The sequence below is a fragment of the Dermochelys coriacea genome, chromosome 2 (assembly GCF_009764565.3).
Source record: "Dermochelys coriacea isolate rDerCor1 chromosome 2, rDerCor1.pri.v4, whole genome shotgun sequence".
Lineage (NCBI taxonomy): Eukaryota > Metazoa > Chordata > Testudines > Dermochelyidae > Dermochelys > Dermochelys coriacea.
In genome coordinates, this window is record NC_050069.1 from 4,486,882 (window position 1) to 4,511,929 (window position 25,048).

The window sequence follows — 25,048 nt, forward strand, 5'->3', positions numbered from 1 at the left end:
TTCTTCTCCCCAAATCAGTTTAAGGCAAAGTTACAGTAACCACAGAAAGAAGAGGAGACTTACACATCAATCATCAAAGAACAGAAACAAATCTGTAAAATATGCAGAGGTTTAAACAGTACAGAAAACATCAACCAAGCAATATACTAGAACGGGAGCACTGAGGGAGGCTAATGCACATTATTCCTGTCTGATTTATCAGGCATCAGAGCAGTGACTGGGTTATTCCACGTGAAGTCAATCTGCTATCTGGAGTCTGGACTTTCTCAGCATTACAAGCTAGTTGACATGTCACAAATCATGCAGCATCCATAGGTGAAAGTGAATGGCTTCCACTTGTTCTGCAACTAAAACCTTTCCACCTTTAGTTTTTAGGATTCTGCATTGACTTACTGATGGACGTTCCTAATGCACAATGAATGGAGGGAAATCCAACTGGATTTGTGCATCCCACCAACTCTTGTCCTGAACAGAGAAATTGATTTCAAAAGTGCTGAAAGCTGCTTTGGTATTTTTGCAATATGCATGGGGGCAGGGGAGGGAGAGGGAGAGAAAACAGTGGAAACTCTACAGAGCTTGTGCCCTGGATCAGCTCTTTTAGAAAGCATGGCTTGTTCTGTCCCCTGTGCAGAATCTATATCAGGTCAAGAAGGCACTTCTGACAATTAAAAAAAGGTGTCTTGTGCTTAGCAATATAAAGGGAAACAAATCACACAAATATCCGAAGTAAAAATCATCCCATAGTCACTATTTACACTGTAAAATCCCAGAAGAGTGTTGTCATCGGGTTTCTTCTGCCCTAATATAGTTAACTGATGTACAAAAGAAAAGGAGGGACTGTTAGAAACCATAGGCCTGTTAAATCTTTTACAAGAGATCTAACAGACCTCTGATTTCTATGGCTCTGTAGTAGTCTGTCCTGGCCTTGACTCGTTCGACAAGATAAGAAACTGTTATGAAAAAGGCCTGGAGCTAGCAAAATTTTGTGTAAACATGTTATCGCAGGAGAAGGTTAGGCTTGCATAGCACAATAATAGGTTTTACCCATTGGCTGCAGGACTCTGTGTACGAGGATAACGGGACCTACTGATTCGCGGAGGGGTTCGGGCACGAGGGCTGCATGTATCACCTACTCATATATATATGGTGTGTAGACAATGCATAGGGTCCCCTTCTGACTAGCAGGGGGGCACCACGCTCGAGCGTAATAAACAGAAACTTTGCAAAGATTGATGAGTTGTGACTCGTTTATGTGCCTCAGCCTAGACCCAATTTGTACGTGACCTATGTGGTGTAATTCGCTACTCTGATAATAGCATGGCCTCTGGTTTAATTCGTAACAAGAGCTAACTCGCACCCTAAGAAACCACAGGATGGCTCCTTGAGACACAGAACCCCAGCCCATGATATACCTGAGAAAAGAGGCCAGAGCTGTTAAGAAATGTCATATGGAAATTGGGCCTGAACAGTTCCTCATGGCTTTGAAAGAGAGCAGACAAAGAGGTTTCTACTGCCCTATAGTTAACAGGGCATTAGTCACAGCAAGTTTACATTAGAGAGCGGGAGAACCCAGCAACCCCCACTTTGAGGAAGTTTGATCTTCCTGCCCGAGACATAACTGCAGTGAGCAAGAAGGATAAAAGCGAGGAGGTGGGTTGGCTAAAGGAATCCCATTGCTGAGGGAGCCCTGTGGCCTAAAGCTCTCCTGACTTCCTCAGACAGAAGCACCGAATTAGCCATGGTGGAGCTGGGAGTGAGTGGAGGAACTTGAAGTTCATACAAGACCAGCTAAGAGACAAGAGAAGCACAGGGCACCTGGAGAACACATACCTGATATGTTAACAGAAACCAGCTATATGGGAGAAGGTATTTGGGGCTGGGATCTGCTGGAGGCTTTCAAACCTCCTGTACTCCTGGAGCCCATGTGCCATACAACACTAACCAACACTATTACTGTTACCTTAGAAACCGCAAAAGCTTCGCTCCCAGGCATGGTGCAAACACAGGATCTAACATGGATTTAAATAGCAAGCAATGCTGAGAGGGGCAGAGCACCCACAAACCCCATGGCAATGGGAATTATAGGTGCTCAGCACCAGTCAGGATCAGCCCCTAAGGATGAAAACTTCAAAATCAAGGATGACATTTTTGAGTTGAGAAGGGGCATCAGCCTCACTCTGAATTTTCTGGCTTGCATCAGTCACTCTCTGGTTTCTGTGCTTGTTTGGAAAGCCAGCTAAGGTAACAGCATTTGCTCTCGTTCTCAAGGCCTTTTGGAAAATCCAAGCTCATTATGTGGATAATTTTCCCAACAGCTGAAAGGGGCCCTCCACATGGAAACAGAACAATGTGTTCAAAATGGCATATTAACTCAACAAGCTGTTATCATCTAACACTCATGTTTAGCACTGCTCTGGTTAAAAACAGGGTGGCCAGAGATGGGCCAAATGCAACCCATTTGCAATGAACCATGACTTCCCCCATCTGTGCCCAGCTTGACCCCACAGACAGGTTACTCTGATCAAGGTAGTGTTACATGCTGTGAGTTGCAGCTGCCATGCCACATGTATAAGAGGGCAGCTGCAATCAGCTACCTGTTCTACACCCATTCGGGGCACCCCTCAGCTTCTTGACAAGTTGTCCATGTGGACTTTGGTTGGGTGAAGTTTGGGCAATCTGGTCCATAGCACAGGCTCTCCTAGGGGCCTCCTACCAGCATAAGGTGAACAGAAACTTTGCTGCAGGCTAAGTACCAAATTCGCAAAGGTTAACTTTGCTGTTTTAAAAAAGTTAAAAGCCAATAACTTCCCCCATAAAGATTCTTACCTTTAGTCCTGTTATGGGCAGAAAACCTGAACATGTTAATTTTTAAAAAGCATTTTTTCTGGGAGGTTTGTTTGGTTATTGCTCTTCCACATGGACCTCTGGAAACCAGAGCAGTGAGTTTTAAAATGATGAGCTCCAGCAAGAAAGCCACATGCTCCGAGCAATCACACAGCCTTTGAGGGAGGACATTCCTATGCTGGTTTTGACTGTATCTGCCCCACTTTTGTTCTTAAAATTATATTTTTGTTCAAAGTGCCGCTTGAAAGAGCGACACAAAGCTTCCAGTCTTGAACCATGTCTAAAAAGAGGGGACTTCCAACAAAAAGTGCTACTGCTGTTAAGCAGAGTGTCAGAAACATTACTGCTGAACAGTGGGAGTAAAGGAACACAAGGGAGTTATAAATAAGGAAGTGCAGGTCTGCGACCAGGGAATGGGGATATTCAGAACAGCCCGTTACTGAAACCTCAGCATCATAGTCACATACCCCAGAATTTAGTGCAGATCTGAGCACAATTCCCTTCCTGAGATGTTTGACTCCTGACCGTCTAGGAGACACTTTTGCATTTACATTCAGGAAGCCCATGAGCTGAGATGTCACCCAGAGGCCTAGTGCAGCTCTCTTGTGCTCTGTTGAAAATCTGAGAGTCACAACTCATGCCTTGACTTGGGCTTCTTGATTCCTGAGCTTTGGGGAAGAGGTAACTGGGAGAAGGGAAGGCTGGAAGAGTTCTGGTGGGCCCAGAGCTGTAGAGAGGGTCTGGAGAAGGAAGGATGATAGAAATCTGAGGTGTGGGCAGGGGAATGGGATAAAGGTGAAGTTCTCTCACTCAGGATATGTGAAAGTGTAAACAGTGGTTGAGAGTGTGGATTTGCAGAAGGTCCAAACTGTAACTCCGCTAACGCTGGCCACAGGCTTTCCACCACTGAATGCTGCTCTTATCAACAGTCTAACGCTCGACTTCGGAAGAGGTTAGCAGAGGCAAAACTGAAAGGTCACTTGACCTGGACTCTAGCTGGGTTTTCTCAATTAGCAGCTGCAGGCAGCTACTGTCTGGTTTGAACCAAGCCTCCATTTCCAGTGTCTCACGGCTCCGCACTAGAGTACCTGGGTCTCTCCCAGCCCAGGCTGGTGTCATTTGTAAAGTGCCATCTTCTTGCTCTGGTACATGTACATGTAGGCGTCACAGAAGAGGCGTTTGGCCACGCCTTCCATGTCCCGGGGCTGCTCCATAGCCAGTGCTGCCACTGGCAATTGCAAGTATTTGGCAACTTCAGGGCACAGCGTTACAATGGGAATGTTGAAGCCATTCTCATCACCTGAATGGGGGGGGGGGGGGAAGGGGGTGAGTCCAAGTCTCAGTTCCAGGGGACAGGTATCTACAGCACAAAGGAAAACTAGAGCAAGTGGCATTAACTGGGCCCCCAGTTGGCAGTGTCAGCAGAGAGGCCAAGGACTGACTAGGCCATGACCGAACTGTCTTTGCACACCTCAGCTAGAGGGACTTTTTTTCTAGGTTTGAAACGCAATGGTGACCAGTGGTGGGGGTAGCCTGCCCGGCCACTACCTGTTCTACAGTTATACAGAGGGCGTCAGCCTCCTGAGCTGTCAAGGCAGCACCATTCACCAGCGCTAAACTCCCTGTAAAAAGGTATGTTCATTTGCAATGCTGCGTAGGGAGTAGTTTTACTCATTACTGAAGAAATGACACCTTTCCATACTTCCCAGCAGATGGACCCAATGGAGTTTGGACACAGGCCTCCTGTTTTACATTATAGGTCTGTGGAAAAATTACTCATGACCATTGTGCGCTGGGACTGCAATTCCTGAACAGGGTCATCCAGGTGCAAAGGGCCGGCCAGCCTCCCCTCCGAGCGGAGCCCCTGCTTACCATGCCTGTCAGCCATGCTGTCGAAGAACAGCCAGTTCTCTTTCTCTGGCCCGTACTTCACAAAGGAGACATAGTGACTGGTCTCTATGCAGAGCACTGCAAAGAGCTCCATCCTCTCCCGTGGGATTCGGGGGCTGTCTATGTGGCTCCTGCCCTGAAACTCCTCAGGGATATGCAGTTTTGTTGGCCTGTGTGCTTTGCGCCGGTAATGAGAATGAGCCTGGGGACAGACAACAGGGGGCACTGGCGAGTCAGCAGGGCTACCACAACTTTATATACACCTACCCTAAAGAGAAAGAGGAAGTGTCTGGGGACAGGCTGGCATTCGATCACCAATTCGTTCTGAGGTCACCTGCTTTCCACTCAGTTTCTCAGCTGGGTCTTTCCCATGTACCAGGAGACTGCAGCATGGTGCCTGCCATAGTCTTGATTCTTACCACTCTTCTGCCCCACTGACACACATCGCAGCAGGCCGTGTTCTCCATCTGAGCATATCCTGACAGACCCAGCTAATAATCCTGGGCAGCGCTCGGATGGGGACCTCTAAGGACAAGCAAGGGTGCTGCAGGAAGTGGAAAGGCTCTTCCCTCAGAGCCTGTCCAGAATCAGGGCCCCAGCGTGGTAAAGCACATGGGGTCCATATAGATGAGGGGCCATGTATGGGCAAGTTCATGATCTAGCAGCAACTACCACCCTGCGCAGCTGATCCAGTCAGCACTGCTTGTCTGTTTAGGAAGGAGCCTCCCACCTGACTGGTTGCAGGGAATGCAAGGGAAGCCATAGATTTCAGTCTGATCTGCCTCCTGGGGAATCAGTAAACACATGGAAGGGGAACCTGGATACCTGTCTGCAGCAGGACTTGCAGTACTGCTTCATCCCGGTAACTGCAAACATCTCGTCTTTGAAGCACTCGGAACACTCCTGGGTGGCTATGTCCCCACACACAAAGCACTCCCGGGGACCTGCAGTGGGAACATAAATGTCAGCAGTGTTTGTGTGACAGGAAGTCAGTATGCTCTGGCCTCTGCGCCTGCCATGCAAGTCCTGCTCTGTGCAGAAGAATCACATCACAGTCCTGTCCTTACTGTACCGCTTACACTCTAGCTAGGCCAGCCTCACCACCTGGATCCAAACGAGCCTGTGCTTAGTGCCCACATGCAAGACAGCCCCCGAATCTCTAGTATCCAGGAACTTACTGTCGAGCAGCAGGTCAGTGATGTCCAGCTCCAGGGAGGGAATGATTTTGCTGAACATTTTATATTCCTTCCCGAACCGTGGCATTTGGATAATGAAACAGGAGGGGATCTGGACGAAAAAAAAGCAAGGCATCAAACACAGGGATACGATGCCTTGCCCTGCCCACACAATCCCCTCTAGGACCTGCTCCCCAGCCCGGCAGCTGGATGACACATTCTCCACAGCCCACTATCCATGAAGTGTCCATACCCCCTTTCATACCCTCCATTGCACCCCTCCGGTTCTGGTGGTGTGCTGGGGGGCTCTGCTGCATTCTGATCCTAAGCATAAATCTGCTAACCAGCCTTGCTGTGGAGATGGGCCGTAAAATGTTTTAACAAGCAGTTGTGCGCATGGGGCAGGGAACGAAGGAAGATGTGAAAGACGGAGGAGGAAAGGGGTAGCTGTACTCACCTCCACTAGCTTGAGATTGGAAGACAGGAAGGAATGTTCCACTAACTGCTGCACATTGGGCACGACCAGCTCCTCTTGCTTGTCTATGAATATCTGGTAACAGTAACACTCCTGCTCCTTCTGGCCTCCAGACCTAGGAGCAATGTTCCAGAGTCAGGGCACTGGGGCTGCCGCTCCGCACTGTCTATGTACCCTTGGTGCCCTGGACAGCAGAGCTCTAACAGGACACAGCCTTTGGGTTCTAGGACAGCCTCCAACCCTGGCACCAAGGGGCTCCCAGATCTAGCTTTCAAAAAACTAAGCATTTGTCATCTGGAAACACCCAACAAATGCCATGGGTGACAGATACTGACGAAGTATCATTCTCACTTGCATTCTGCTCCTCTGCGATGGGTGGGCCAGACACACTTTTTTCCCCTTTAATTTAAAAAGGAAGAGACACTGATTTTCTTGCAAGTCAGATGCTTTACATTGTGACCAGAAGATTCCTATATCTGAGTTATAAGGTGCCCGTTTTGTGATGCAGCAGCCTGGAAAACTGCAAAGCAAAGCTTGCTGCATTCCCAAGGCAACTTATAGTGAAAGATCCTCCAGGATCCTTGTGTTCCCCTGAAGCAGCAATGCTGGAACAGTATAGAAAGGATTCCTAATAAGCAGCCCCTAGCAGGAGGGTTGGAGTGAAGTGAGACAGGCTTCTTTGTATCCACTGCTTTTCATGGAGTAGCTCCATGATACAAGCCACTGCACATTCCTCCACGGGGAACCCAGAAAGCTGGCACCCAGGTCTAAACTCCTGAACAACGCAGGTATTTTTGGGAGTCCTCACACTAAGCAAATCTCCTCTTTGTAGAGTCCCCACAAAACAGGGCTTCTGAGACTAAACTTAGTGAATTTCCTGTTTGGGAGCTCTAGGCTCTCAGTGAACTTGGCAGTCTGGAAACACCAGACTCTTCAGAGTATCTGTGATACTAGTCCCCAGCCAACCTACTGAAGACTAGGCAGACAAGGCCTGTGTTTCTCATGCCACCATTGAGCCTATCCAGGGATTATTCTGTGCATTTCATCACTCCCTGAAGGTGGCACATCTGGGAATTATTTATAATCATCATCTTCCAGGTACAGCCTTCCTGGAATATGACCACAGTGTGATGGACAGGTAGGGATTCAGGATCACAGCGGAGAATAGATGGGCACAAAGTAGTGACACACTTTTCCATCTCCTACATGAACAAGGGAAATTCACCGATCCTCTCCAGTCAGGCCTTATCTAACGAACCAAGTCACCTCCTTCCCTCCCCGTTCTCAAATGTGGGCAGCACAGTCCACTGCATCAGTAAGATCACAGAGAGATGACAACTTACTGCAGTTTCAGTAGTGGCTCTATTCCCAGGATGTGATGCATGATGAGATTGAGAAACTCCTCGGGGTCTGAAAGTTGAGAGAAATCATAGATCAGGCCAAGGCAACATACTTTCCTGTCACGCCTCCTCCAGAAAGGGAAAAGCACTGTTAAATATGGGCTGCTGTTCCTAACAATGAGCTGCTTCTCTCTCACTCCAGGTATGGCGCTGGTCTGATTAGGAGCTGAAAACACTTGGTTAGTTTCATAGTTCGAAAGTTCTATGGTCAGCGTAAACACTGAAAGAACCTTCTATAGAGAGATAGGGGAGAAGGAGAGCCCAGAAGCCTAGTAAAAGGACATTTCTCTTAACACCTTCACGGCTGAATGATTTCTTAGTTATATTGAGGGAAAAGTCACATTCATGCATTGCAGGTACATTTACTCCATTCATCTGCACTCAAACAGCCAGGGGAGAAGAAAGATCTCTATGGATGTTTACAGCCAGCACCAAATGCATTAACAGACACTGAAACCAGGGACAATGCTGGAAACTGGAAGAAGAGCAAAAGTCTGGGCTGTCTCTGGCCAAGATACAACAAAATATCAAACAGATGAAACTAAAAATACTGTTCAGTAAATGACAGGACATGAGAGCGGAAGATTTAATATAACTTCTACATTTTAATATTTATACATCCATGATGGTAGCATCAATAATTTCAATAATCCTTTGGCATTCTGCAGCCCCTTTCTTCTGCATATCTTAAACACTTTACAAATATTATCTCTGAGGCAAGCGAGAGACATAAGGCTGTCTACCTCTGGATGGGAATGTGGTAACTGTTCAAAAATACATAACTAAGAACAACAAAAGACGACGAAGAATCTGTATCCGACTAAATCTGCAGAGGAATTTAGGTGAGCAAAATGTAATGATGAGACATGGAATCTGGCAAAGATAAAGTGGTTAACACCCCTAGTCAGGCCTACAGAGTTTAACGCCAGACTGCAAATACAAACCAATGGGTCATACAGAAACCCCCCTTGGGCAAATTCTGCTTTGGTGGTGGTTTCTTCTGAGCAACAGGCCAGCAGGAAGGGACCTAGCAATTCCAATCTTTCCATCATACTTGGGGAACTCTCCTGCATGGCCAAACCTAAGCTGACACGTCTGAGGAATTCTCCAGGTAGCAGAACGTTTATTTAAAAACAAGTGTTCTGGGGGCAGACAGGAAACTAGCTTGCAGGGTTGCCTGACTGGGAAAAGGGGAAGATAAGACAGACCGCTCTGATATAAGACATCTGCAGAGAGCACATTACCTTTCTCAGACGTGGCAAAGCTCGAGCACTGGCCCTTCTCCGTCAACTGCTGCCTTAGATGCATCACGCTATTAGCGGCAACAAAGCCATTCCTGGGAACGAGGGGAAGCTGGGGATGAGCTCTTTGTGCATTGGCAAACTTACATCTCAGGGGCAGAAAATACAGCAGATGAAGCTTGGAGCCCACCTGCCAAAATCCAAGTCAAGATGCACCCTCCCGAAAGGCAAGAAGTTAGTGCCAGAAGCCCGACCACGAGCACCGCTGAACAAACTACACTGCTGTCCCATAAGCGCTGGAGGAGGGAAGGGGTGGACCAAATATCCTTGATGAAGGCCAGCGGATATTCAGTACCCACCATGAGGTCCTGTGTCAGTCACCAGCCTTACCAGCCTGGCAGTGCACGGGTAACCCTTTGGAGCCTTTCAGTATTTCTATGAGCCAGCTGTTTAAGCAACATGGATTACTTGCTCCCTGGAGACTTTGCTCCCTTATCAGCATCACTCCCATCCCTAGGAGCAAGAAATCAGGGCCACAGATTAAATAAAAGTCCTTCATGTGACAGTGCAGGGCTTGTCCCTTGGCCCAGCCTTTAATTATAAATTTCTTCCCCTCTCCCACAACACCTCGACTGAGACCTCTGAACCCCAGGGATCCCTTCTTAAACCCTCTCACTTTCAACCATGAGTCATGACAACCTCCCTTCTGGCCAAGGAGGGTAGGATGTGGCTTGTCAACACCACTCCTAAGTTCTCTATTGACCCCTCCAGAGGGCCACAGGCAGCCTTCTCCTGCCAGGGACTTTGCAGCATTCCCAGGACTGAATTCTAGAGTGAGACTTAGATCCACCTCCGGAGGCCTTGAAGCCAGCAGGCGAAGGAACCAGTTGTAATGGTCCATTCAGCCATTCCTCTGAAATGTGACATTACTATCTACACAGCTGGCTCCATTCTGTACATATGGAGTCATGATGCTTCAGTACACGACACACCAGCATTTAGCAAAGGAAATCCACAATCTCAGCATTCGCTGGGTTAATATGAGTGGGAAGGAAGAGCAGAAGAGCTTTAGAGTTGGCCAAGAGATATGAATCTCTAGGATACTCCTTGTCTGAATAGCATCTGAACTACGGCTGTCAAGCGATTAAAAAAAATTAATCACAATTAATCACGCTGTTAAACAATAATAGAATACCATTTATTTAAATATTTTTGAATGTTTTCTACATTTTCAAATATATTAATTTCAATTACAACACAGAATACAAAGTGTACAGTGCTCACTTAATATTTATTTTTGATTAAATATTTTGTAAGAAACAAAAGAAATAGTATTTTCAATTCACCTCATACAAATACTGTAGTACAAACTCTATCATGAAAGTGCAACTTACAAATGTAGATTTTTTTTTGTTTTGTTACATAACTGAACTCAAAAAACAAAACAATGTAAAACTTTAGAGCCTACAAGTCCACTCAGTCCTACTTCTTGTTCAGCCAATCACTCAGACAAACAAGTTTGTTTACAGTTGCGGGAGATAATGCTGCCCGCTTGTTTACAATGTCACCTGAAAGTGAGACCAGGTGTTCGCATGGCATTGTTGTAGCCGGTGGCGCAAGATATTTATGCATCAGATGTGCTAAAGACTTTGAGCATCCGATGAAGTGAGCTGTAGCTCACGAAAGCTTATGCTCTAATAAATTTGTTAGTCTCTAAGGTGCCACAAGTACTCCTTTTCTTTTTGCGAATACAGACTAACATGGCTGCTACTCTGAAAGCTAAAGACTTTGTATTCTGCATTATAATTGAAATCAATATATTTGAAAATGTAGAAAAACATCCAAAGGTTTTTAATAAATTTTCAATTGATATTCTATTGTTTAACAGTGTGATTAAAATTACGATTAATTTCTTTAGTTGCGATTAATTTTTGTAATTGTGATTTTTTTTTGAGTTAATCACACGAGTTAATTCCGATTAATCGACAGCCCTAATCTGAACGCGATGGACCCAATTCTGGCTGGAAGGAGGTGGTAGCAGCATGGAGATTACAAAAGAGACTTGATGCTTCCAGTGGTCCTACGTACAGTACTCACCGTCGGAGGGGATTCACAATCTCATCCCGGAGGATCTTCTGGACGTGCCCCTCGGGTGGGAGGGAGGGCTTGAAGAGCATGGAGTCTAGCACAGAAGTGCAGGAGAAGAGGCTGGGAAGGCAAAGTGGTTGGTAATAGTGGGATCAGGTAATAATGCAGTGGTTTTTGTTTTAAAACAGGGGGTTGGACTAGATGACCTCCTGAGGTCCCTTCCAACCCTGATATTCTATGATTCTATGAAATGAAACACAGGATAGAGATGGACAGATTTAAGGGAGAAAGAGATGTATAGTGTCACAGATGCCAAGACTCAAAGGGTCCAGTGAGATCATCTCATCTGACCTCCTCTATAGCAAGGCTCAGCAGAATTTTGTCAAAATTATAAAGAAATAAAAACCAAAAAATAAAAACAAACACTGATATTTATATTTTTATCAACTTGAATTTTCAGTTGGGGGAAATAATGGGGGGCGGTCAGACAATTATTTAGTGACAGTAGAAGTTAAAGCTAAAAAGTTATAATCATTAAAACACAAATCATCAACATCACATGGCAAAACACACACAGTAGGTATCCTTAAATCAAACTCTAATAAGTTCTCAAGCGCATTTGTCTTACTTTGCCTATCAGTAAATTTCAATGATCATCAATGGAAATATTTTTTTTGTTGGGGTGTGCGGTGAAATGGACATTTATACCAACATTAACCGATAAATATCTAGTCCTTCCAAGCCTATCATAATACAGGTCATAGAACTTCCCCAAAATAATTCCTACAGCAGATCTTCAAAAAACAAAACAAAAACAATCTTGATTTAAAAATTGCCAATGGTGGAGAATCCACTATGACCTTTGGAATACTATTCCAATGGAGTGGTTAATTACCCTTACTGTTTAAAATTTACACCTCTAATGTGTCTAGTTTCAACTTCCAGCCATTGGTTTCATGTTAGACCTTGCTCTGCTAGACTGAGGAGCTTATTACCAAGTATTTGTTCCTCATGTATGTACTTATAGACTGATCAAGTCACCCCTCGTCATTCTCTTTGTTAAGCTAATTGAGCTCCATCAATTTAACACTATAAGGCATATTTTCTAATCCTTTAATCATTCTCATGACTCTTCTCTCTAAACCGTCTCCAATTTATCCACATCTTTCTTGAGCTGTGGATACCAGAACTGGACATAGTATTCCAGCAGTGGTCACACCAGTGCTAAATTCAGAGGTAAAAATAACCTTTCTGCTCCTACTCGAGATTCTCCTATTTATGCATCCAAGGATCTCAGGCCTGTTTGGCCACAGCGTTGCACTGGGAGCGCATATTCGGCTGATTATTTGCCATGACCCCTGAATCTTTTTCAGAGTCACTGCTTCCCAGAGTCCTCCATCCTGTAAGTATGGCCTACAGTCTTTGTTTTCAGATGTACAGCTTGACATTTAGCCATATTAAAATGCATATTGTTTGCTTGTGCCCAAGTTTACCAAACAATGTAGTTCTCTCGATATCAGTGACTGTTCCTCTTCATTATTTACCACTCCCCCAATTTTTGTGTCATCGGCAAACTTTATCAGTGGTGATTTTATATTTCCTTCCAGGTCATTGATAAAAAAGTTAAATTAGCGTAAGGCCAAGAACCAATCCCTACAGGATCCCACTAGAAATACACCTACACAATGATGATTCTCCTTTTACAAACACATTTTGAGACCTATCAGTTAGCGGGATTTTAATCCATTGAATGCGTGCCATGTTAATTTGATATTGTTCAAGGTTTTTTTTTTTTTTTTTTTTTTTTTTTTTTAATAAAAATGCCTTGCAATACCAATTCAAATGCTTTAGAGAAGTGTGTTACATCAATGCTATTACCTTTATCAACCCAACTTGTAATCTCATCAAAAAAAGATACCAAGTTAGTTTGACAGCATCTATTTTCTATAAATGCATATTGATTGACATTAATTATGCTACCCTCCTTTAATTCTTTGTTAATTGAGTCCTGTATCAGCTGCTCCATTATCTTGCCTGGGATCAATGTCTGACTGAGAGGCCTATAATTACCTGGGTCATCCCATTACCCCTTTAAAACACTGGCACATTAGCTTTCTTTTAGTCTTCTGGAACTTGCCCAGTGTTCCAAAACTTATTGAAAATCAACATTAACAGTCGAGCAAGCTCCCCAGCCAGCTCTTTTAAAACTCTTGGATCCAAGTTCTCTGGACCTGCTTATTTTAAAAACTCCAACTTCAGTAGCTGCTGTTTAACATCTTCCCACGATACTAGTGGAATGGAAAGAGTGTCATCACCATCATATGACTGTGTCCTCAATACAAAGCAAAATATTTATTGAACACATCTGCCTTTTTTTGCATTAGTATTGATAATTCTACCATTTTCAGCTAGTAACGGACCAATATAATTGTTAGGATTCTTTTAGTTCTTAACATACTTAAACTCCTTAACTCTGCTGGCCATACATTTCTCCTTGTGTCCCTTTACATTGCCTTTTTCCTCAATTGTGGCTTTTTCAGTACCTAGTAAAATCTTCTTAAACAACTCTCAATTATCATTCACATCTTTCTGATTATTTTTTTCCTTCTGGCTGATGTGACTGATAACTGTTTTCAGCTTTGTGAAATTTGTTCTTTTAAAGCACCGAACATATATATTTTACTGGTCTGAACTTTATTCCGCTTGGACATTATAAACGTGATCAAGTCATGATCACTTTGTACCTAAGCTACTATTAATTTTTAGATGTAAGGGATGGAAAGAGCGCGTAAAAGTGGGCAGTGTGAAATGAGAAAGTTGTCCATCAATTGTGGATGAGTGAAATCCTGTGGTTTGACTAATTTAGGAACACTTGTAGCTAAGCAGGGTGAGAATCAAATCTTATTCTTCAAGGCTAAAACTGACTGCTTTTGGGATCACCAAGGGATTTTTTTCCCCCCACATACAGCACTGTACCATCAGGTAAGTGCATTACTGTAAGTTTCTCTGAAGTATCAGTTTCTGGCCTTTATCTGAGATAACATACCAGACTTGAGAGGACCAGTAATATAATCTAATGTGGCAACCTATGATTTTTCATTACACACAAATGGTGTGTGCTTAGCATCCAAGAATTTTCTCCTTCAGGTTATTGGGAGTTGGGACCTGTCATCTCTAGGCTGCATCTCTATATTAAAGAGCAATTGCATTCTACTCTACTTTGTGCAAATTACGTGTAATCCCTGTGCTCCTGGTGAGCTGTCTGGTTTGATGCTCAGTAAGGACCATCATCCTTGGATTACGGTCCTCACTTAACAGAGGGAGATGGTCAAGAGAGGCCATTCTGCATGAGGTTAAAGGAGAGTAGTGCCTCCTACCTGAAAAGAGCAGCATCCATGTAGCAGGAGTTGCAATGGCCTTGAATCCCTCTCATGCGCCCTTGTAAAACAAGCACGGCTGTGCCATTCCTGAGAGGAGGAAAATTAGCCAGAACCTGAGGACTATCCATCTGACCTGCAACAGAAATAACAGAAACTGCTACTTTTAGCATCCCCTTGCACTTGGGACAGCTTTGCCCTCCTGGTTCTTTCCTGTAGGGCTAGTCCACCTATAAAGGTCACAACCCACTCTGTTTGTTTTGTACTGTAATCCCCATGCATTTAGACCGTAACCTCTTTGGGAGGGGACGTGATTGTTTGGCACACTTACTCACTATAATCTGCTGCAAGAGCACAGACCCATAACCTCAGCATGAGAGGAAACCTCTGGGCAATTTGCTGATCAGTTGTTCATCTGCTAGACTTTTTAGCCACCACATATTCCCAGCCATCCATATCGCCACTACTATCCTCAGCATCATGTCAGTGAGCGCCTGACGCTGAAAGGGCCCATAGTGGAGAGAGCTAGTTTCCTGACACCGAGCTGAACGTAAGCTTGAGATAATGGGATCTCTGTGTAAAGCATTCCTAGAAAATCTTCTGCACTGGAAGTGTACAACAACCAGCTAGAGGGATTCTCAGGGCTGCTATTGGAAGCCGAAGCTGGTAAATTAATGCCCATTCACCGCATTCCTGCCAGCGGTGGCTTTGGTATGGATGAGCTGGTCTAATCATACTGGGGGAGGGAAGGAATGCTGCTCGAGCTCAGGAAAGCAGCAAATATGCAGATGCATGATCTGTACGTCCCTGCAGGGGCAGTTATTCTGTGGGGTCCACAGCTCTGTCCCAAAGATCGGCACCCTCCTCTCCAAGCCAATGTGGTCATCCTACCATTCCAGGTGGCCCATAACTATTTCATTACAGCACAAATAACTTCCTGAAGGGCAGATCCAGCAGATGACACAAGTGGCAAGGGGATATTAAAGCAGCTTTAGCCTGACAACATCCCTGTGTAGTTGGCAAGTATCAGCCCCATTTTACAGAAAGGAAAAGTTAGGCAACAGAGAATTTAAGTGACTTGCCCAAGGTCACAGCAAGTCAGTGGCAAATGTCAGAACAGAACCGAGGAGTCCCAACTCCCAGTCCCCTGGCTGTACCACTAATAGCTGGAAAACGAGGAAACGGAAAGCGAAAGGAAGAAGGGTGAGAAAGAGAAGGATAGAACAAAATTAGTCCTAGAGTCAGTTCTAATGGGGATGGGTAGGGGAATATAAAGTGCAGTAGATTTACTTGTGCTAGGATATACATCAGGGCTATTCTTTGGGAATGGAGGGGGGCACCTTGGACTCTCAGAATTATAATTTTATACAAAATGCTGGTTCTCAACACAGAGACTAGCAAAGACGACCCACATATGACCCTCCTGTCCTAGCTGGAGTCATCAGCTTCTAAGGGAACTCACTGGAAGTGCTGGGGTCCAGGAGGCTGCTGCTCACACACTGGAAGCGCATGTCGGGCTGGCATGACTGAAGCTTCACAAAGAGGCCCCGCTTTGGGGGGCAGTGGAAGTAGCGTGTGCCTAGCCATTCACCATCTGTGACCCCCTTCTCTTCATCCTGTGAAAAGGACAGAAATCCATCCACAAGCAGTTCCAAGCCAGGCTTTCTAGGAATGAGTTAGATCAGTGGTTTCCAACCTGTGGGCCGTGGACTACATCTAAGGGGTCTGCAAAAGGTTGTCTTTACCAATAGAATACTGGTAATGACCCCTGGGGGTCCATAGACTATGTCCAGGATTTCCAAAGGGATCTGCGCCTCTATTTGAAATTTTTTAGGGGTCTGCAAATGAAAAAAGGCTGAAAGCCGCTAAGTTAGACTAAGCACAGCACTTGTGAGCACAGCTATGGAAAAAGAGTAACAGCAACAATTTCACCACTAGGGGGCATGATCAACTGAAATGCTACATGTGACCAAACGCACTATTAAACAAATCACACAGAGTTGCACATATCTGATGGCTGTGCTAGGGCTGATGTTAGGACGGGATTTCATGATCTGACAACTACATACAATTTTGTACTTATTTTGACCCATTTTTTCCATTTGGTTTAGTTACATTTTAGACCAGTGCATCCAATGAAGTGGGCGGTAGCCCACGAAAACTTATGCTCAAATAAATGTGTTAGTCTCTAAGGTGCCCCAAGTCCTCCTGTTCTTTTTGTGGATACAGACTAACATGGCCGCTACTCTGAAACCTGTCATTTTAGACCAGTGCATCCCTTTTGTCAGCACAGAATGAATTTCATGAAACCAAATCCCAGCAGCAGCTGTTGTCCAAGGATCTCAAAGCACTTTGCAAATAACTAATGAAGACTCAACACCTCTGCAGGCAGGTGAGAATGATCCCATTTTACAGACGAGGAAAAAGATAGAGAGGAGACTTGACCAAGCTCATACAGTGAGCCAATAGCAGGGCTAGGAATAGAACTCAGGAGTCCTGGCTCCCAGGTCCATGCTCTCACCAATATACCCCTCTCCCTCCACTAAGGAAAGTCTGCGTCCCAGTATCTATATTATCCCATCCATGATCCCAGCAAGAGAGGCCAGCTTAATCTGCCCTGACTCTTTAATTAAGCAGTGTGAAATGTTTGCACCCTAACCTAGGGCATGCTGGGAAACAGACACGCTCATGACCCCCAAAAGACATCCCAAAAGGACCTTAGTGCCCTTAGAGAACAGAAACATAATTTTGCTACTTACCAATTCAACTCCTGCCATTTTGTGCTCAATTTTGGGCATGTACCCCAACCAGCGGATGATTCCAGAGACTGGATTCCCCTTGTCTAAGGTTATCTGTACCATGGAGTTCACATCCAGGGATTGTTTTCTACTTTCCAATTCCTCTCCACTCTCGCTTCTCTCTCGCTTCATTTGTCTCTGAGATCCCAGGGCCATGTCTGGCTCAAATACTGAAAAATCACAATATACATAATAAAACATGGGCAAGAGCTAGGGGTATGTGTGTGGGTGTCAACCTTTGTTCATTCGAATAAGTGGTTGCCGAATATTTCGCAGCGTTGTTTTCCTAACAACAATACAGCCTAGGGTTTCTGTGCTTCTCAGATGCGGATCTATGAGTATGAAGCTAAGAAGAACTGAAAGGGTAGAGAGGAACTTGAAGAGGTTCAGAGAAGTGCAACAAAAATGATCAAAGGTATGGAACAGCTTTCATATGAGTAGAGACTACAAAGATCAGGGCTGTTCAGCTTAGAAAAGAGATGCCTAAGGTGGAAGAGGACACAGGTCTATAAAATCATGACTGGTGAGGAGAAAATGACTAGAGGAGTGTTATTTATCCTTCCCAACATCACAAAACCAGGGGTCACCTGAGGAAATTAATAGGAAGCAGGTTTAATACAAACAAGAGGAAGTACTTTTTCAGACAACATACAATTAACCTGTGAACTCATAGCCACAGGATACTGTGATGGTCAACATTAAAACTGGGTTCAAAAAAAGAATTAGATGAGTTAATGGAGGATAGGTCCATCAATGGCTATTAGCCAAGATAGTGCTTGGGGCTACCCTACACCTCTGACTTCCAGAAGCCAGGAGGGGAAGACAGGGGTGGCTCTCTCCAAAATTGCCCTGTTCTGTATACTCCCCCTTAAACTCTGGTACTGGCCACCATTTCAGACAGGGTACTGGGCTAGATGGATCACTGGTCTGACCCAGTATGGCCATTTTTATGAGAGTCAGGAAACTTGGGACTGATTCTCAGTCAAGCTAAGGCCCTTTTATACTGCTCTGGAGAATTCACTGCTTCCTTTTGGTAGTTTGTTCTAATGGTTAATCCCCTCACTGTTAATAATCCGTGTTTTATTTCTAATTTGAATTTGTCTGGCGTTAACTTCCAGACATTGGTTCTTGTTCTGTCTTTCTCCAATAGACAAAGAGCCCTTTAGTACCCTGTATTTTCTCCCCAGGAAGGTATTTATACACTGTAATCAGGTCGCCTCTCTGTCTTCTTTTCAATAAACTTAATATACTAAGCTCTTTAAACCTCTCATTGTTGGGCATTTTCTCCAGCCCTCAAATCATCCTTTTAAAAACGTAAAACTCTTCTGTGGTGTGTTAGGCTTGTCAGTCACATTGCAGAGAATGAAGTGAAAGACAAAGAAAAAACCCAACCCAACAGCAAATCCCGATCCGCTGGGTTCTACGTGGGTAGGGTGGCTGTATTTGTATGCTGCTTTACCTGGGGAGAGCAGCCCTTCCTTCACAACAGAGTCCATAGGGATGTCTCTGAAAACATCTGTTGGTCCTTCTTCTTCCTGTAAGTGACAATGCAAGAGAGGGTTATACAGATCATGTAGCTGGTAAGTGGTGGGGTGAGATGAGGAAAGTCTCCCACAGGAAACAATGGTTTTGTTTGCCCTAGACAAAGACTTCCCTCCACAAAACCCTACAACAGCACCACATGTGCAAGAACTTGATAAGGCTCCTACCAGAAGGCAAGCTGCAAGTATAACAATGAGAAATGAAGGCAAGCTCCTCTTACCGGGCAAACTTTCACAAGCCACTGGGTTCCCTCCTTGTACACGTCCATAGCTATGCCTTGTCTGAAGACATCATCCAGGTAGAAGCCAATTGTGTCTCCTGCTTTTACAGGAACAACCTTGTCCACATCCGGTTTGGGCTCCTCTCTCACTGGGTCGCCGCCCAGCGCCGGGATAAACCGGATTTTGTTAAGCGGCAGAAAGAGCCCATGGTTCTGCTTACACTTGAAATACTCAGAGACATTATAGGTGCCATCACTGTGGCCTCTGCCTTCACCATCACCCTGAAGAACCAGCAGAAAGGCACATTACATTCTGGGCAGGGACAAGTCAGAGAGAAGCCACCTGACCCTAGGCATGGTGACATGTCCTCATGTCAGAAATGAGGTACTCTCCCAACCCAACACAAACAACAGAGCTGTTATACTGGATCAGAATACAGACCCATCCCCATTTTACAATGAGGAAGCTGAGTCACAGAGAGACAGGGAAGCCCAAATCACACAGGGAGTCTGGAACGGAGCCAGGAACAGAACCCAGGCACACTGCTGTTACCAGTGGAAATCAGTGCCTTGCTATTAGGATTCGAGGCTAAACGTTTAGTGCAATATAATTAGAACTAGCACTTCGAGGGCAACAAGATTTGTTTTCCTGAACGCTGGGTTTGATTACAAGATGCAACAGGGAGGCAATGCCAGTCCACTCCCCTTGGCCAGAACCCCTTCCGTTGGGCTGAGACACTGGGCCTATATAAAATTAACTGGGGGGGGTGGGGGAGAAAGAGCCCCCCTTCCCCCTGAATCACCATACCTGTAACTCCACCCCAAAGTAGGATGGACAGAGCGGAGAGGACAAAGGGCTCTTGCTGATCTTCCCAATGTAGCGGATGGTGCCAGTGAACTGTTGATGGTTGAGATCCACCACCACCTGTTGACCCACTGTAGCCTTCACCGCTGCTTCAAGGCTACACCTGTCCAGGAAACAGTTCAAGCGCTCATTGAGGATGTTGATGGCCAGAAGGAAAACAGCTTCCTCCTCCTTCACAGGCTGAAGAATTTCTGGATCGATAGTGGTTATGGAATTGTCATCCAGCATGGTGACCCTCAAGTAGCGAGTTGTAGTCGGGCCACAGGCGATACTGTGCAAATAATTCCTCTCTTTGAGGAAGCACATGCTCCCAGCGTGAAAGAACTTGCTGCCATATGGAAAATCGTCTGTCAAGATGTAATAAACGTTTCCGTCCCCTTGTGAAGGCAGAGGGCTGCCTGGTAAAACTGCTGTAGTCATCTTCACTTCCACTCCGTCCTGAGAAGTTAGAGAATCACAACAGGACAGCACAGGGCACATGATTATTATTATGTTTTATGGTAGCACCCTTATGTGCTAGCTGCTTTTCAAACACACAAGCAGAGACCGTGCCTGTGAGGAGATCACAGACTATGGGGAGACAGGCATCAAGAAAAGGGAACAACTACCTGAATTTTCTATACAAGATCCATACAGGCAACCTAGCAAAGGTAGGAGTCTTGCAGATGAGTTCAGGGAAGTGAAAACTCGCTTGGGAGGGTTTGCGGAAGAAGGTGATTGTTTGAGAGTGACATAGGCAGACTAGAGTGAAAATGTTGGAGGAGTCAGGAGGGGGAAGGGGAGGCTACGGAAAGGTAGATAAGCAGAAAGGGGCAGAGCTACACAGAACCTGGAAGGTGACCTGGTATCGGGTTCATTTTCAAAAGGGTTAAAAAGCATCATCATAGTGTGGCAAATCTAGACATTAATGCCCTGGCTGAAAACCCACAGTGCCACAAGTAACAAGGGAAGAAGGGCTGAGGGATTCTGTGCAACAGCCCTGGTCAATACCCAAAACATCTGGCTGTTAGACAATGCTCCTCTGGTGCTCATGGAAGCCAGGACACCTGATCAGGTATTATACCCAATGAACAATCCACGCCAGGTGAGACAGTTGTCCTGCCAGCTCCTGCACAAGCGTGCCAGTGTGGTTAACCTTGCCATTAAATATAGGAAGTAGATGGACACTGTGCAGGTAACCAGGGCTGATCACCAAAGGTCTCATCCAAGACTGTGAGAACTATGCTCACTCTAGGTGGTAACACAGAGCCATGCATCCAAAGATTCTACATAAGTACACTTCCAAAGCAGCCTAGTATCATTATAGTCACAGCGATGCTTTGTGGGTGTATGAGGTGTCCCGAGTCTGTGATGCATGTCGTCTTAGTCAGGGACTCTGCATTTTAAAGATCTGGAGACCAATCACCTTGTTACATGAACAAGAAAAAACACGTGTCACATACAAGGTACTTTCTTCCATTTCAAACTAACAACAAAATCTCACCAAGTTTTATACCCTGGCTAAAGAAACCCCAACATGAAATCCAGCCAGGTTTAAAAAGTGAATTAAAAGTAGTTTCTGGTGCTGCACTTGCCAACTCCCCCTGCCTAACATGCTAGTTTTACAACACTTTTTTTTTTAAGTTCTCTCTCCAAGGAAAAACAGTAAGTCTGACTGATGAATGCACAAAATAAAACTGAAAATAAAACATTTATTCCTTCTAATCTCTTTCAGTTATAGTAAGCTTATGTGTTACTTGCAGTTATACCGGTAAAGACACATTCAGGCAGAGGTGCGATTTTTAAGTTTGGCTCCTTAAATAGTGCGGTCATTGTAGGGTGAAAACCCTACACGCATTTAGAAACAGCATTTAACTGCCTGGGTTAGTAACATACCAGATTCTTAATACTGAAATGACCGTTAAGACTAATGCAGGACCTCTGCACTGGTGCAGCTCACAGTGACTTCAATAGGGCTCAAGGTGGGCCCAGAGCAGAACCCCTTGCAGGGTCAAGACCCTACTTGGCACCATTGTCGGCTGTTTGCTGTGGGCACGCCGTATACTTTGGACGGTCAAACTGCACGGGATGATTTCATGTTTGCTCCTAGTCTGTATCACTCTCCAGTTCCCAGCTCTGTTTGGAGGATTTGGATCCTGACACAGACAGCTCAAGGTTTCCATTTAAATACAGGATTTTCCAACTCCTTGTTGATTAGGTTTGGTAAATTCAGGGGCTTCCTTAAAACCAAACCCTGTCGGCTGGGCTTCAGCTACCTGACCTTTCACTTCTGCAGCATCCAGAGCTGCTGGGGGGTCAGGAGAAGGGGTGGCCCTAGTGCATTGGGAATGGGATCCAGTGGCCGTTGGGAGATTCTCGCTGGGGCATGTTCTGGGGGTGTCCCTACAGGGAAAGGGGTGCACCACAGGCTGAGACTGTCTCTGTTGGAGTCACAAATGGGGGGAGGGGGAATTTGACCTGGGGGGAGAGTCCCAGGGGCCCATGGGAAGGGGGAGGGGCCCAGGGGGGGTGTCCCAGAGGAGGGGGACCCGGGGGGAGGGGCCCCAGGCGGGGGCAGGGAGGAGGGCCAATGGGAAGGGGGAGGGGCCCAGGGGGGGTGTCCCAGAGGAGGGGGGCCCAGGCAGGGGTGTCCCAGAGGAGGGGGGGCCGGGGGAACAGGCCCCAGGCGGGGGTGGGGAGGGGGACCATGGGAAGGGGCCCCAGGCAGGGGTGTCCCAGAGGAGGAGGGCCCAGGGCCCATGGGAAGGGGGGAGGGGCCCCAGGCAGGGGTGTCCCAGAGGAGGGAGACCCGGGGGGAGGGGCCCCAGGCGGGGGCAGGGAGGGGGGCCCATGGGAAGGGGGATGGGCCCAGGTGGGGGCAGGGAGGGGGGGAGGGGCCCAGGCAGGGGTGTCCCAGAGGAGGGGGGCCCAGGGGTCGGGGCCCAGGCGGGGGTGTCCCAGAGGAGGGGGGCCCAGGCCCATGGGGAGGGGGGAGGGGCCCAGGCGGGGGTGTCCCAGAGGAGGGGGGCCCAGGGGTCGGGGCCCATGGGGAGGGGGAAGGGGCCCCAGGCGGGGGTGTCCCAGAGGAGGGGGGTCCGGGGGGCGGGGCCCAGGCGGGGGTGTCCCAGAGGAGGGGGGCCCGGGCCCAGGCGGAGGGGGTCGGGGCCCAGGCGGGGGTGTCCCAGAGGAGGGGGGCCCGGGGGGCGGGGCCCAGGCGGGGGTGTCCCAGAGGAGGGGGGCCCGGGCCCAGGCGGAGGGGGTCGGGGCCCAGGCGGGGGTGTCCCAGAGGAGGGGGGCCCGGGCCCATGGGGAGGGGGGAGGGGCCCAGGCGGGGGTGTCCCAGAGGAGGGGGGCCCAGGGGTCGGGGCCCATGGGGAGGGGGAAGGGGCCCCAGGCGGGGGTGTCCCAGAGGAGGGGGGGTCCGGGGGGCGGGGCCCAGGCGGGGGTGTCCCAGAGGAGGGGGGCCCGGGGGGCGGGGCCCAGGCGGGGGTGTCCCAGAGGAGGGGGGCCCGGGGGGCGGGGCCCAGGCGGGGGTGTCCCAGAGGAGGGGGGCCCGGGGGGCGGGGCCCAGGCGGGGGTGTCCCAGAGGAGGGGGGCCCGGGGGGCGGGGCCCAGGCGGGGGTGTCCCAGAGGAGGGGGGCCCGGGCCCATGGGGAGGGGGGAGGGGCCCAGGCGGGGGTGTCCCAGAGGAGGGGGGCCCAGGGGTCGGGGCCCATGGGGAGGGGGAAGGGGCCCCAGGCGGGGGTGTCCCAGAGGAGGGGGGTTCCGGGGGGCGGGGCCCAGGCGGGGGTGTCCCAGAGGAGGGGGGCCCGGGGGGCGGGGCCCAGGCGGGGGTGTCCCAGAGGAGGGGGGCCCGGGGGGCGGGGCCCAGGCGGGGGTGTCCCAGAGGAGGGGGGCCCGGGGGGCGGGGCCCAGGCGGAGGGGGGCGGGGCCCAGGCGGGGGTGTCCCAGAGGAGGGGGGCCCGGGGGGCGGGGCCCAGGCGGAGGGGGGCGGGGCCCAGGCGGGGGTGTCCCAGAGGAGGGGGGTTCCGGGGGGCGGGGCCCAGGCGGGGGTGTCCCAGAGGAGGGGGGCCCGGGGGGCGGGGCCCAGGCGGAGGGGGGCGGGGCCCAGGCGGGGGTGTCCCAGAGGAGGGGGGCGGGGAGGAGTTCAAGGCGCGGGGCTTCCCTCTGGAGACGGGGACCCTGGGGCCCGCCCGCCCGGAGCCGGCCGCCGCCGCCGCCTCTCACCTCCCGCGCCCGGGCGCCGGGGCCCTTCGCGGAGCGAGCCGGGGCCTCCCGCTGCCACGGCGCTTCCGTGTCTGGGGGGCACCATCGAGTCCGGGGAGGGGCGGGACAGAGCGGCGGCCGCTCTCTCCCCGCACCGCGCCCCCTATCGGGCCGGGCGCAGAAGCCCCCAGGGCGGCCCAATGGGGATGAGGGGGCGGGACGTTGCGAAGGCGGTTGTCCTATGAGAGGCGGGAGGGAGGACCTGGGACCGAGCAGCTGCCCCCGCCCCGCTGCTGGGAGGCTTGCTGTGTGTCGTAGCCCCGCCACTGCTGCTCCTGGGGGGGAGTCCCCACCAGTCTTCCTGGGGGGGGGGGCTGGGTGTGAGCACCCCTCCTCTGCTGACTCATGCTCCAGGGCCTTGCAGCCTGAGGGCCCACACTCTGGCCCTCCCCCAGCAGCAAGGCACTGCCTGCATCTGAGGCACCCTGCGGGTGGGGTTGCTGCACCTGGCTGGTGGGTGCATCTGCAGCCCGGGCCTGCTGGGTGTCTGGCTGCGAAGGGTTGTGCATGGTGCTTCCTTGCCCTGGGGATCCCCAGCTGAGACACTTGTCCTGGTGGAGGGAGGGGTTAGCTTTGGTGGGGGTCAGGAAGGAGGGCACAGGACAGCTAGGGCGGCTGGGCTCGGGGGAGGGACAAGGAATCCCGCTTCCCGCTCTCATGTTGTCGTTTCTTTTCCCTTTACCTTGCTCTTTCCCTGCTCTGGCACTAGTCGTTCCCCCCCCCCCTTCTTCTTCTCTCACTCAGCCTCTCTCTGTTCTCCATCACCCTCCCTCGCTCTGTCCCCAGCCCGCTTGCTGCTCAGGGCTGGCCCCATGTGTGTGTGCATTCAGTCAGCCCACTGCCCATGCCACTGGCTCAGCCATGCAGGGGCTCCTTTGGGTGGCCAGT

General features: G+C 48.7%; 1 protein-coding gene across 2 annotated transcripts; it reads right to left on the bottom strand.

Moving 5' to 3' along the window:
* LOC119851449 (ubiquitin carboxyl-terminal hydrolase CYLD-like) lies at nt 1-24,267 on the bottom strand. Of its 2 annotated transcripts, none has more exons than XM_038391302.2 (15): nt 24,122-24,267; nt 19,859-20,353; nt 19,051-19,332; nt 18,748-18,823; nt 17,250-17,458; nt 15,953-16,106; nt 14,491-14,626; nt 11,123-11,233; nt 9,029-9,120; nt 7,728-7,794; nt 6,367-6,499; nt 5,913-6,021; nt 5,560-5,678; nt 4,717-4,936; nt 1-4,144 (listed from the first exon to the last, which is right to left on the bottom strand). In XM_038391302.2, exons 2-15 carry the CDS (start codon nt 20,333-20,335, stop codon nt 3,960-3,962), a joined length of 2,370 nt encoding a protein of 789 aa, XP_038247230.1. In that variant the 5' UTR covers nt 20,336-20,353; nt 24,122-24,267; the 3' UTR covers nt 1-3,959. The 2 variants fall into 2 exon arrangements, with proteins under 2 accessions (XP_038247230.1, XP_043363166.1); XM_043507231.1 differs by having other exon boundaries at nt 19,859-20,356; nt 24,121-24,267.
* Between the last annotated feature and the right edge of the window lie 781 nt (nt 24,268-25,048).